General features: G+C 34.8%; 1 protein-coding gene across 13 annotated transcripts in view; it reads left to right on the top strand.

The window, feature by feature from the left end:
* Positions 1-13483, top strand: part of LOC142348118 (dynein axonemal heavy chain 5-like) — a 242955-nt gene that overhangs the window by 175602 nt on the left and 53870 nt on the right. For 12 of the 13 annotated variants that reach the window (XM_075399292.1, XM_075399290.1, XM_075399287.1 and 9 more), the window contains 8 exons: positions 3221-3369; positions 3981-4071; positions 4433-4510; positions 7437-7558; positions 7867-7986; positions 8759-8875; positions 9150-9253; positions 12844-12987. In XM_075399292.1, the coding sequence (XP_075255407.1) occupies positions 3221-3369; positions 3981-4071; positions 4433-4510; positions 7437-7558; positions 7867-7986; positions 8759-8875; positions 9150-9253; positions 12844-12987 (925 nt within the window). The remainder of the gene's footprint in view (positions 1-3220; positions 3370-3980; positions 4072-4432; positions 4511-7436; positions 7559-7866; positions 7987-8758; positions 8876-9149; positions 9254-12843; positions 12988-13483) is intronic. The other variant, XM_075399293.1, reaches the window with a different exon arrangement.

Below are 13483 nucleotides of genomic sequence, written 5' to 3'. Positions count from 1 at the left end.
GTCATTGATCCCATTTCTGTTGTTTGAAAGATGAAGATCTTTGATATTGAATTTCCGGGATTAAACTGGGATTGAACCTCCGTCTGTTTAGTTGATCACTATTCTGAGCAGTCAAATTAGCCACTAGTCTGTTGTGTATGCGGCTAGAAGATTTAGTAATTTAGATGATCAAGAGTGCTTTTGCAAGAGTTGAGCGGGCACTGTCGTTTCTTATAAATCAGATCTGATACAGACAGTATGTTGTGTTTGATGGCCCTTTGAATATACCCGTTGGCCAGATCAATCCGCATTTCCCTGACTGACTTCAAGTTTGCCTCTTCGTGGGGTTTTTGAGTCTGGTACCATCTCGGTTTTCGAAGGCAAATTCGAAAGGCTCGGTTTCAAACGTTTTGTATTTTATTGATAAGGGCATGGGATTGATCCAGCCAGCAAGCATTTGAGTACAGAAATAGTGGTCTGATCCAAGATTTGTAAACCAAAATTAGGCTTTCTTTAAACGTTTAGGTTACTAAGCTTCCAGAGTTGAAATAGCCTGCTGTTCGCTCTTCATATTAAATCTTTGCAATGTTCATTCCACTTGAGGTGTGGAGTAAGAAAGATACCCAAGAATTTTATCGATTGTGTCTTTTATGTTGAGCTCTAGAGAGGATTCTTTCTTTGAGGGGTTTTTAAAGATCAGGTAATGAGTTTTATTTGTGTTAATTTTGATTTTCAATGAGTTGCACCAACTGATTCGACTATTCAGTGATGATTGGAGATTTTTTTTCGATTAATTTGAGGGATCGTGACCTATAGTAGAGGGCAAAGTCGTCAGCGAACTGTGAGATCTGGGCTTTTTTTTGGCAAACCACTGACGCCAATGAGAAGGAGAATGGGAGCAATTACCCTCCCTTGAGGTACTCCAGCTGTCGGGCTGAAACTATCACTGACAGTGCAGTTTATCTTCACAAACACATTCCTTTGCGATAAGAATGAATTTATTCACCTTATGACTGAATTGTTTAGCCCTATCGAGTTTAATTTGTGCAGGAGTGCCAGGCGCCATACAGCATCGAACGCTTTTTCGATATCCAAGCATACGAAACCAACCATTTCTGACCACTGAAAGGCTTCACTGACGTGCTGAGTGAGTTTAATGAGGTTGTCTGTGGTGCAGCGGTGTTTCATGTAAGCTCTCTGAGTCTCGCCGAATATATTTTGGCTTTCACAATATTCCATAACAATTTTTTTCACAACAGTTTCACATATTTTGGATATGCAAGTTGTAAGACTAATGGGTCGGTAGTTTTCAGCCTTCGATCGGTCTTTGTCTTGTTTTGGTATCATTTTTATCTGAGATTCTCTCCAGTTAACTGGAACGAACGAGTTGTTTATGGAGCTATATATGAGGAGACAGGCAAGGGCTTTAACATTCTTAGGTATTTCTTCAAGGATTTTGTAGCAGACTTTGTCCTGCCCAGGGCATGTTTTCCTTATCTCTTTCAAGATTTCATCAAATTCTTTTGTTGTAACCACAATGCCAGGTTGTTCAGTATGTTCATTTGTATTTATTAGTGCTTCTGTTTCATTTTCAATATTGTCGCTATTGTCGCAGAGTTCAGAAGTTATTGATGAATCCGTTTCGTGATATTTCATTGCGTCCTTTAGCAGCTGTTTGAACATTTCACTTTTCTCTTTGTCGGTGACCGCCACACAATCTTTGTAGAATTATTTTGGGTATTCTGCTGTTTTTTGTTTGGGCTCGTTTTCATTAGTTAGTTCTTTTATTGCTTTCCAGAAGCCTTTGCTACCCTTATCACACGCATTTTCCAAGACCTTTGCTCTTTTTCTGTCTTCTGATCGCATCATTGATCGTTTAATTTCTTTCTGTAGTTAATTTATCTCCGTTCTTAAAGAGATATAGTGATCGCCAACTGCTATTTTGAGCTCTCTTCGCCTTTTTCTCCTCCCTTTTATCAGTTTTTGACTGAAGCCAGTCCTCTGCAAAACATTTTAACCCCGACCATTTTTGTATTCAGCAGCCGATTTTTACCATTAAGAAACATAAAGATAGATAATTAAACATGCAATGAATTTCGATTACTGAATTCTCATTGGGTCTTCGATTGGATGTTTTTTTGGTTAAAAAACAGTCAAAATAATGTAAGGTTTTGGGTCTTGAGTTTGAAACGCATAAATTATGATTCTCTCAGTGTAATTCTACATGTTTAAGTCAGTTTGGCCCAGGGTAATCAAAGTTTGTTCAGTTTGGCCCTGTTTGGCCTTGGGTCTGTTCGGTCTGGTCTCGGGTGAATAAAGTCTGATAGGTCTGGTTCATTCCTCGATTTTGGTCTGGTCTGTCTAGACTCCCTGTCCGCGACCCAAGTCTGTCGGTCTGGTCCAGATATGTTTTGGTTTGAGGACCTCATCCTGGTTACAGATCCAAACATTTCCGCCCTAAATTGGGAAATGGGCATCATAAATAAATTATATACTGATGAGTTACAAAATTTTGGAAGCTATTCCCACCAATAGTTTTTTGCTGAAGTTAACAATGTCAGTTTTTAATTAATAATTTTTCGGTTTTTTTTGTAAACTGTGATATACTGCTCTCAAACGAATTTTGTAGCAATTATATTTTTGTTTGCTTGACCAATTTTGGTCAGACCCATTTGATTTTCGTCCGCAAAAATTGGGATAAACCGGTAGCACCACGAGAGCAATGATTTCTCTTAGATCCTTATGCCTCACTAGTCACAACGAATGAGATTCACCAATACTGTTATGAGCAAACAGTTTCATGATGTTGAGGACTGTTGTTAATCTTAAAAGTTCCTAATCTTAAATCACTCCCTCTAACACCCCCAGTCCAGCCTCATGAACCTGGTGGTTTGCACAGTTTTCTCGTCCAGCCCACTCAACCTTAATCCCCTTAATCGATTGACCCCTCCCCTCATCAACTGACAACCCCCCCTTCACACCCACTCCGCCCCCCTAATGTTAACTTCTCTAAGCCCAAGCTGGGTATTCCTGAAGCCAACAGCTCGCCAGTTGTTTGAGAGCAATTCACCCAACTTTAGACGGTTATGTTATGAAGATATTTGTTCGGGGGCTAATAGTTAAGGTTGCAATTAAATTTTTGAAAAAAGAAAATTACAGACAAATTTTTGCGAAAACTTCATTGCTTATGTAGCTATACTGCTGAATATAAGCACATAGCCTATGTATTTTCGTTTTCTAGAACTACGGTTGCGTGACTTGACGGACGAGGGCAAAGTTGACAGAGGAACCTGGAAGAGCATGCAATCTTCCCTTCTGAGTGACGTGAAGAAGCTGACTGACTTGATGACAACGGGAATTGATTGGGAGGATGGTTTGAGTGAGGAACAGGTGAGAACTATATTGGAAGTGATAGTATAACAAATTTACCCTTGAAACTAATTTCTTTATGGACCATTTTAATTATATTAATTTGATGCGTTTGAATGATTAATTCGTAAAATGAGGCAAATGGATCAATTAAAGTGCAGTTTGTTGTGAATTGAGTTATCTGTGGAAAATGAGGGCATAATGATAAAACGCTGTTTAATGAGAACTCTATTAAAGGACTGATCCACAAAACTAGTGTTTTTGATATTTAGAATTTAGATTTGGGGAATTATTCGGCCCTCCAGAACTATCCGTATTCACTTCTTCAAATACAAATTTGCCACCGGCTTTATAGTTTCTTTTAACCCATTTTTTATTCCATTTTTTCCACGATGGCCAGATCGTATACCGTTTAGTGATATTAACCACCTTTTACGACAGATTTTATTGATATGGTAAATAAACATCGATGGAATTAAGACTCCACCAGAGTATTAACTTAGCCCTTAGCGAGTCGTTTCTGTTTGCAATACGTAATGGGATGAACGTGGTTACAAGAAATATCCAAAATGCTCTAAATTGATGTAAAATGTACAAAGGTGGTAGTTGTTGATGAGGTTTGATTGTTTAAGGTTGGGGTTCTTCGGCATTACATTGGCAAATGGTCCAACACAGAGCCAGGAGTCACAGGGGAGGGATCTCTAATTGACGGACCAAAAGCTGGTTGGAACAATTTTACTACGCTCACTACAAAGTATTATCAACAAACATTTTCAAAGGAAAATTTACTAATGGAAGGTGGTTAAAAATCTTTAACGAATGAAGGGGGACTTTACTATCTGGTGTTTTGTGATGTTTGTTGAAAAAAACTGACCCTTTAAGAAAATCATTTGAAATAATTTGCAGTTATGATATTTCTACAGGTTAATCTTTATATTATGTTTTACAAACAAAGACAGAACAAGAGAATTGCAAATGTTTGACACTGGCAGAGTAAAAAAAATGTAAAATTGAATTGTGCAAGTCACTGTTAATTTTTTAATTAACAGGTTAATTTACTAACATCATTGTTTGTTTGAAATAGATGAGAATGGGGATTTGCTGTTACCCGATTTTAAGTACCCAAAGGGTGTTAAAATCCCCTCGCCTTCAGGAGAGGAAGGTAAGACTGACAGAACAACTTCATGGACAGTTTTCCAACATTTCATCAAAAGTAGTGATACATGAAATTTGTAAAACTGTCTATTTCTTCCAGCTTAATGATTTCAAAAAATTGCTTTTTATTTTATAATATAAGTCTAATTCTGTTTGATTACAAATCTTTTGTCGATTTTTTATATTGCGCTAGAAATTGAAAACCTGTTTTTTTTGTTTTGATTCTTCAATTTATATCTGAAACGGGAGCAAAAATTTTTGCGTGTCGCTGAAAAATACATTTAAGATAGCGGCAAGACTGGATTACTTGCCTCCAGCCGCAGCTATTTACTCACTTTTCATCACAGATACTCATTTGTCGAGTAAAACTTGCCTCCAGCCGCAGCTATTTACTCACTTTTCATCACAGATACTCATTTGTCGAAGTGAAGCAAAACGACAAAAAAGCCAAAAAAATAAAATTTGCAATCTGATTACTTTTTTCCGCTGCTGGTTGGAAATCCAGAGAACAGTTGTGATCAACAGGCCTTCCGATACTGTTTCTGTTTGTTCGACATATGACTAAACATATTATAGACAAAACACTGAAACTCTATTCAAATCGAGAAGTTTAATCTATACCAAAACAAACCGTTTTGAAAGTTCTAGACAAACACTTTTTAAAAAAAAAATTTTTCTGAAATTTTTCTGAAAAATTTTTTTGGCAAAAAAGTGCAGGGAATAGACCAAAACGGTCAGATATTTGACAAAAGTCAGATATCTTTTACTCCGATTTATTTAGAGAGAAATTGAACCAGTGCGGCATATGATAACAGGAAAAAATAAGTGCGTGCAACATGAGAACCCCTTAGATGCTGAAAAAGTTAGAAGAACCACGAAAAAGGCGCCTAAAAACACATAATGGCTAAGAGTTTCTCTGAATTGAATATTGAAGCCAGATAAATAACAAGAAAAGGTCACTAAGACTCAAATGAAATCCTCTAAATTACATGAGTTCAAAGGCACCCTGAAATTTTATATTATTTTTTAAAAAGTACTTATTCTGGAAGAGTTTGAATGAACGCTATGAAACTACTTGTGAAAATCACGTGATTAATAAGCTGTTGGAGGATAATTTCTCTTTTACATGCCTGTTTGAGACAAACTATCGCGTTCTCCGGTTTTCTTCTCCGGTTTTCAATTTTGCTCTTCAGTACTTAGCAGGTAAAAACTTCATTACTAGCGTCTACCGTTACCAAATTTTTGAGTAAATTTACTCATTTTTGTAACCAGATTTTAATTTTTTCTCATATTTTTTGTATGTGTGAAGCGTAGTTACAAACTTTGCGGATAAAAAGCGGAGACCTATACGGAAATTTCAGTCACTAGAAGTTCAAAAGTGGAATGTAATTGCCGCTGCAAATTACTTCTTGCGGAAGCAAATACCGCAAAATTGCGTAATTAGGTTTCACTTTATTATAATTCCTCATTTTATTAATCAATGTTGATAAAAAAGTGCCTGTCTTATGTGCCGGTGCAGTTTGCTTCACATTGGCATTGGTTTACTCCAAAAAGGATCAAATTTTTGCGAACCGCCGAACGTAACTACTAATTACATATGTTGGAAGTATTTTCCTTTTTAGGCTATTTAATTGCCGTTTCAAACTACTTACACAAAATTTAAGCGCTTTCCACATTGGGCGTCAATAGACAAGAGAAAATGCCAGCCACCTTCTAACTATTTGATCTTTGGTACCAGTAGACACTTTTAATATTTTTTTAATCAATCCAAAAACTTATTCAGCGAGTATTTATTTTCTATCTTGCAAAGAGTGCAGTCACGGATAGAACAAAGATGGAGCTCGCTAGCTGTTCTTCGTTTTCTTATGTTTGAAAATTTAAATAAAACGTCAGAAATTTTCTTCAGTCTTAAAAATTAAAAAAAACTTCTACCATCATTTGCTCGATATTTTCAATATTTATAAAAATAATATTTCTTTGACTTGTCATATTTTCAGATGACTATTGTTGTACCGTAACATTTTAACTGTCCTGATACATTCCGTTTAAGTTCTCGATTTTCGCGCTTTTCTGTCTGATATGTTGGAACGTCGTGTCCTACGCAACAACTTGGGCTAAATTTTTCATTTTCTTTTTTGTTGCAGTAGCTTACATAGCCTTTAGTTGTATCAACCATTCTCTAGTCGATTAGTCACACTTAATTTTTGTATTCCATATTCTATATGATCGCATTCATCCCTCACTTCAATCCAACTATCGGTTGCTATATCATCTTAGTCTTCTTTTTTTTCAATTCATAATTTGAGAGCACTCAAACTGGAATCAATTTCATTTCCCATATTGACAACTTGGATACCAAAAAGGGATGTTAAACATGTATTATATCTCAATTTCACCTAATTGCCCAACATTTAGCTTGATCTTTTCAACAATGTAATGTTCTTTGGTTGTAACGATGCTGGTTTCTTTAGCCACAAGATAGATTTGGACTGAACTTCGTTTTCTTATCTCAAAACTGCATGTGTGTACATCTTTCACGAAACTATCCATAAAACTGTGTACCTTTAATCAATAAATTGGCTCTTTTCAATTACAGTTCCCATGCTTTAATTTTTTACTACTGTCACGATTTATAAATGTATTTAGGAGTTGACTTGCCTCCCCGAGTTTACCTTACCGATTACCCTTTTAGGAGAGGGGCTTTCTTTTAATTGACCTTTAAAAATACAGTTCCCAAGTCAAAATATAGTTTGCTCAAGTTTAAGCACTGTTAATATGTGGTGTTTTATTAGAAAGAGTCAGTTTATTAGAAATGGATCTCGGTTCTGGTCAGTTCCGTTTTTTTGCTTGTGTGTACAATATTCGTGCTTTCATGTGTTAAGATTCCGATCACTTATTAGATACGTTTTTCAAAAATTGACGATATTTTTCAGTGCTTGAAGTGACCAAGATAGCCCAGTGGAACAAGAGACTGGAGTCCCCTGTAGAAGAAGGTCTCACTATCGGAGCTGTCCGGTTCTCTTCGGAGGATGCGGCTAGCTTGCTTGCTTTCATGGTGAGCTAATTTAATGAACTATTAGTTTTCTTACAATGTAGGATGACACCAGTTTTTGAACCTAAAAATTGAGTCGATTCATATTATTTGAGTGAGATTCTGATTAGTTCCCTGGATAAGAATGAAACTAAACTTTAACTTGGAGAACAAATTCAATTTCTTTTCGGGTTTAATTTTTGTATCTGGAATATTTTCAAGTGCTTATTGTTCTTTGTGCCCTCTCCTTTACATCACAGTCAATTGAGGCAGATAGTCCTTTTTTATGAGTTTTGTGTTTGCATATTCGAAAATTCAATCGATGTTTGTAGGTTGCCTTATTGGAGTACACGGAGCAGTGTGGTCCACTGAAAGAGACTCTGAAGAATATTGAGGCGAGGAAGAGAGAGAAGGAAGACATTCTCAGATTGGACCAGGAGATGAAGGAATTGGTAATCATAATTTGCTGTTATTAGTATCCATCTATGTATCAGATGAGTGGGATGACCCAGTTAATAAATCCTTAAAAACTACTATTAACTCGATTTGCTAAAATGCTTCAGTTCTTTAGTCATTTGCTATTATCTTTTTTTTTGTAAAAAAAGCGCGCGAAGAATAGTTTAATTGAAAGAGCAGAAATGCTTAAATTTAGATCGAGTTTGCTCCGTTGTTGATCTGTTGTATACTTATTGTTGTCATTTTACTAAATAATTATGAAATGATACAATTTTAAAAATCTTCTAGTTTAGGACAATTTTTATTAAATTCAACTACCCAATGTCACCCAATGAGTGGGGACTTCAGATAATTTTACCAGTTTTTGTCCTCATACATCAGCAGAGAAACTTCGAAATCACCGAAGGAAACGAATTTTCTCAAAGACATCTAATTGAAAGTACAACTGCATTCACAATTTGTTAAATCATCCAATCACGAGTTTTTATTCTTACCTGACCAAAGTGGGGAGAATATAAACGAACATCTCACGCGTGCAAATTTGAAATAGACAGTTGAATTTAGAATTATTGAACTGCTGATCTGTTGAATTAATTATCATAGTTATGATAACCAAGTTAATTACGAAAATTATTTCCAAAGTTAAAGTTGAGGTGCAAAAAAAAATTTATTAAAACTGCGTAGTATTTTACACAACTAAAATTTAATAAAAACTATTTAGCATTCGAGGTTAATTATTGACAAAGTTTGGCACAACGAAATTTTTAGGAGGAAAAAGAAGCTGAACAACTTCAGAGGCGACAGGCATTACTGCCACCCGAAATGGAAGAGGAAAAACAACTCACAAAGGAAGACATTCCACGACTAGAGCGAGAAATGCTTGAGGTTTGTCACTACTGAATTTTATGTAATCCATATCAAGTTTTCTAGTAGTTGAGGCCAGGTTGTTCACCTCCAGCACCACTGACTATATTAGTTGTCGTGCATGCAATCGAAACAATGATAACTCCAGCAAATGATGGAATATTATCAGCTTCGTTTTTTTTGATAACTGGTAAAAATCTTCAAAGCTCGTAAACTAGCTGGTGACAACCTTTGATAAATTCTACATCAATGCCGTAATGATTTGTTGTGATTTAATGTTGCTTAAAAATTTCAGGTGCAGAAACAGTATGATGGCAGTATCTTTGAGAAGTACTCATTGGGGTGCAAATTGAAGGAAAGCCGAACCCAGCTGGCCTCTTTAAGGGAACTAATACAAAAGCTAGTATTTTCTCATATCTGAGTTTGTATCGGGGAAATCCATTTTTGTTGGTTTTCAATACTTTCACTGATTAGAAGTTTTTTAAAATTCCTAACACTCAAATTCAGAAAATGTAATCAGATTTATAAATATTTACACGCTGGCCGATAAATTGATTATACTCCAATTAAATCAAGGAGGCCAGGTAAAGTGCGTTTGTGAACGATGTTTCGACTCCGCTCAACATTTTTGGTTTAATTATCCTCTAAATGAGAAAGGGATATAAAAGTTTCAAAAATTCAAATTTTGTTGAAAAATAAATGGTGTATAAATAAAAAAAATTGCTTCCAACTGAATTTGCTTAGAAAATCAAATAATGCCACATTAGAGGGCCAATGAGACCTGCATTATTAAGACTACGAAACAGGATAAGTAACAAAAATCAAATAAAAGTAGCAAACATTATTTGCGTCCAAAAGTCAATATACATCTGTCATTATCCATAATATGTCGTACATCTGCAAAAACAATGGACAAATACAGAAGAAAAACAGGAATAAATTTTAAATATAGTCATTTGCGCCTTCCTGGAACACCAATGATCTTATAGGTGAACTCTGAGAAATCTTAATTGTAAAGTAGCCAAAAGGGGACAGCAAAGTGAACAATTTAAAAATGTATTTATTTTTTTATAACATTTGGTTTCGAAGTCATAAAAACTTTCGCTGACAACTAAAATCAGTCAATAGATGCGTTTGCTCATCGATATGATGTGGCTCAGAACCGTAAAATTTTAAGAATTGTTCGTAAGACAACAAAAAGAACGACAAACAAAGACGAAAATAAAAATTTCAATTAAATTCTGTTGGAAGACGCTGTCAAAGCCGTTAAAATCATATATTCACAAAAAAAATTAATATGTGCTTCTGTTTAAAGGTCATAAATGTGATATTTAACTTTTAAATACTGTGACAAGACAAGAAAAAGCACCTCAAAGATGGCAAAAATGCCCAAAAATCGAAAAAAAATGTGAAAACTAGTATTAAAGCCAAAAGACCATTTCTTAAAACATAAAATCGCAATCAATATTAATTGTTAATGCATAAAAAAGATGCGTGCTGTCTTTGATGAGCTAAAACGTTGAGCTAAAATTTGACCGAAAAATGAGAAAAAAGTGGCAAAGCTCTGTATTCTATTATTTATTTAGAAAACAAGTTTTTTAAATAACTTGACCATAAACTTTCGGCTAAATTACTAGATATGTTTCCTTGAAACTCCTCAAGAGTTCAATTGCACTTGTCATTTGTATGCTTTAATTTGAATTGTTTTGATCTGTATTTGACCTAAAAATGCAAAAAAAAATATTTTTTAAAAAAAACAGCGTTTGGTTAAGATCCCAATTTTTTTGGACTCTAAAACACAACGATTATAACAAAATTAACCCTGCTATTTCTATTCGTCCATTCATTTGGAACACTAAATTTTCACTAATTTTGTAGATATGGATAATTTGACATAAAGGTCAATACAACAGAAATAAATGATGCATCTTGGTCAGTTCTCGCGTAAAATCAGCAAAGAGCTGTCAATTTTTAATTCAGGAACACTCAAAGGAAACGCAAGTTCAACTAGCTCTCTTTGCAGTTAAAGAATATCGTGTCAACTGTTTTTAGGCATGTTATTTCGTCAAATTTAAGGAAAGTGGACTAAAGAATCTTTTCGAGGCAGTTTTGATAAAAAAAATTCTGAATTTCCGTAATTAAGTGAAAATTTTAGCCAAAAATTGAATAAATTAGTTCAAAACTCTTCTTTCTTTAGAGGTTAAACCAACAACACTATCAATAACCATTTTAAATATTTTTTTAGAAAATTTGGCAAAATTGCGAAACAATACTGAAAATGTGAACGAAAATAGGTCAAATGCTCGCAAAACTTCAAACATCGATAACTCCGTTTGAAGTTCATTTTTTTTAAAAATTATACATACTACGCTGGACGGACTTTCTAATGATAACTTTCACAACCCTCTGGGATGAATTAATGGATCGACCAAAATTGACTGAACAGAAACCCATTTGAATATATAGTTCCTCCTCCGACCAAAGTCGGTTTGAACAAAAATCTTGAATTAAAATATTACATTTGAGGAGAATCTAGACCGTAATTTAATTTACATCGCATTTTACTTTAAAATTTTGCTAAAAGTGTGTAATTTGTTGTAACTCTCAGTTCAGGGGTATACTCTTATGATGATATAGCAAAAATCTATCTACAGTTTTTGAATGTTAAACTTTTAGTCGGTTTTCTTAAATCACACGGTAGTTTTGTGTATTTTTGAATATTTTTTTGATATAAATGCTTTGTTGACGAAAAATTGCCTTTAATTGGTAGAAAATTGCAAGCTAAGTGTACTTTTATTTCAATTTCTGTGGTTTTCAACTTGAGGAGACATATTGCAGGCGGTATTTCCGACTGGAAGAAGAGGGCATATGTTTAAGATTTGTATTTTTTTGCCGGAGTATTTCGAAACGGACAATTCTTCACGTTAGAAAACGCGTAGTTATTTGATTTTTGAACAAAATTATAAAACAGAAGGCGGAGAAAGGATAATTTGATTAATTGAGGGAATTTATTTTCGCGGATAATCTTTTGAAGCGGTTTTTTGTCTTCGTTTTTTTGCTCAAATAGTTTTGAATTGATTGTTCCAGGCAGTGGTTTGATAGTTTTCCTGCAATTAAACAACATTGCATTGTTATCTTGAATATTTTATTACTGCTTTGCATATTTTTAGGCAGTTTTAGCAATTTTTTCGTCCAAATGAGGTTTATTTTTAAACCTTTTTTAAACCCTATTTTTTATTTTTCAAATTTTGTCAATAGGTTTGGGGTATGCTGTTTACATTTTGAAAACAATTTCTATCATCTTTTTGGATCTTTTCTGTTTCGGGCCCCCAGTGTTTTTTATGACCCCTCGTTACAAATTATGTTTTGTATGTGGCACGTTACTATGTAATAAAATAGCACGTGCGCCTGGGGGTCAAAAAAGATTTATGCTCACTAAGCTGGGGGCCGAAACAGAATAGGCCCGTCTTTTTCTTTCTTTTCCTAATTTTTGATATTTAGATAACTGCATCTTTTATGGCTTTGATTTCTTCTGATGAATGTGTCTCGTTAAATTGCATTTACAAAAGACTTGCTTTTATATGTGTAAGTATGTCGTATAACGAACAACTGTGTGAAAATGTAATTTTTTTGGCTGCTATATCTAGAATTCCAGGTTTTTCTAGTTTTCTCTAAATAGAAAATATAATCGATATAATCCTCAGATTTTTTTCAGCACAATCTTCAACAATCATAGAATTTTTCCGATCTATTCTGTTTCGGGGCCCCAGCTTAGTGGGCTTAAATTTTTTACGCCCCCAGGCGCCCGTGCTATTTTTTTACATAGTAATGTGCTATATAGCATATAATTTGTAACTGGGGGCGTAAAAAACAGTGGGGGGGGGGGGCGAAACAGAATAGATCCAATTTTTCTAACGTGCGAAACTGCTATATGAACTTTACTGGTCATCCTCAAAATTTAAATTTAAACTTGACAAAAATTTTTTTAGCTTGACAGAAATAGAGGTGAGTTGGGCTTCTGAAGTGGACAAACACAGTGAGGTAGATCAGCTGTTGACAAACAGTGTTTTGGTGTCTGCCTTCCTCACTTACTGTGGTCCACTCAACACTGATCACCGGAACATGGTCTGCAGGTAAATTTCAAATAAATTATGCCAAAGTGAATTTAGTTAGGCAACTAACTTCACTGTCCGTATGTTTGAGAGCTATGACCATGTTAATTTTTGATTCATTGCAAAAGACTTGTAAATTTATACAGCGCACTAGGCAACCCTGTTCATAATCATAACATTAAAGGTTCGAAACCAATCGCCTCCGCTTTTTCTAAAGAGCGTTAATATGACGATGCTAAATTTTGATTGATTGAAAAAGACTTGTAAATTTATACAATACGCATTTATTATTTTGAAATTCACTCAGACAATTCTGTTCACTACAGTTCAGTTGCCTACTAGAATACTTGAATTACAAACGTGTAGCAGAAAAAGAGCGAACCCGCGCTCCGATTAACACTTAGCAAAAACCTACAGTTGAAAGCCTTTATTAGAAAGGGAATTGCAACGATAACTCAGTCTTCATACAATATAGCACTTGGCACTAGCGCCTACATAGCAGCTTCTAAAAGATAGA

Source organism: Convolutriloba macropyga, chromosome 10, assembly GCF_964194025.1.
Source record: "Convolutriloba macropyga chromosome 10, txConMacr16.3, whole genome shotgun sequence".
Taxonomy (NCBI): Eukaryota; Metazoa; Xenacoelomorpha; order Acoela; family Convolutidae; genus Convolutriloba; species Convolutriloba macropyga.
Note: the sequence above shows the minus strand (reverse complement) of the source record. Positions and strands in the feature narration are given on the sequence as shown.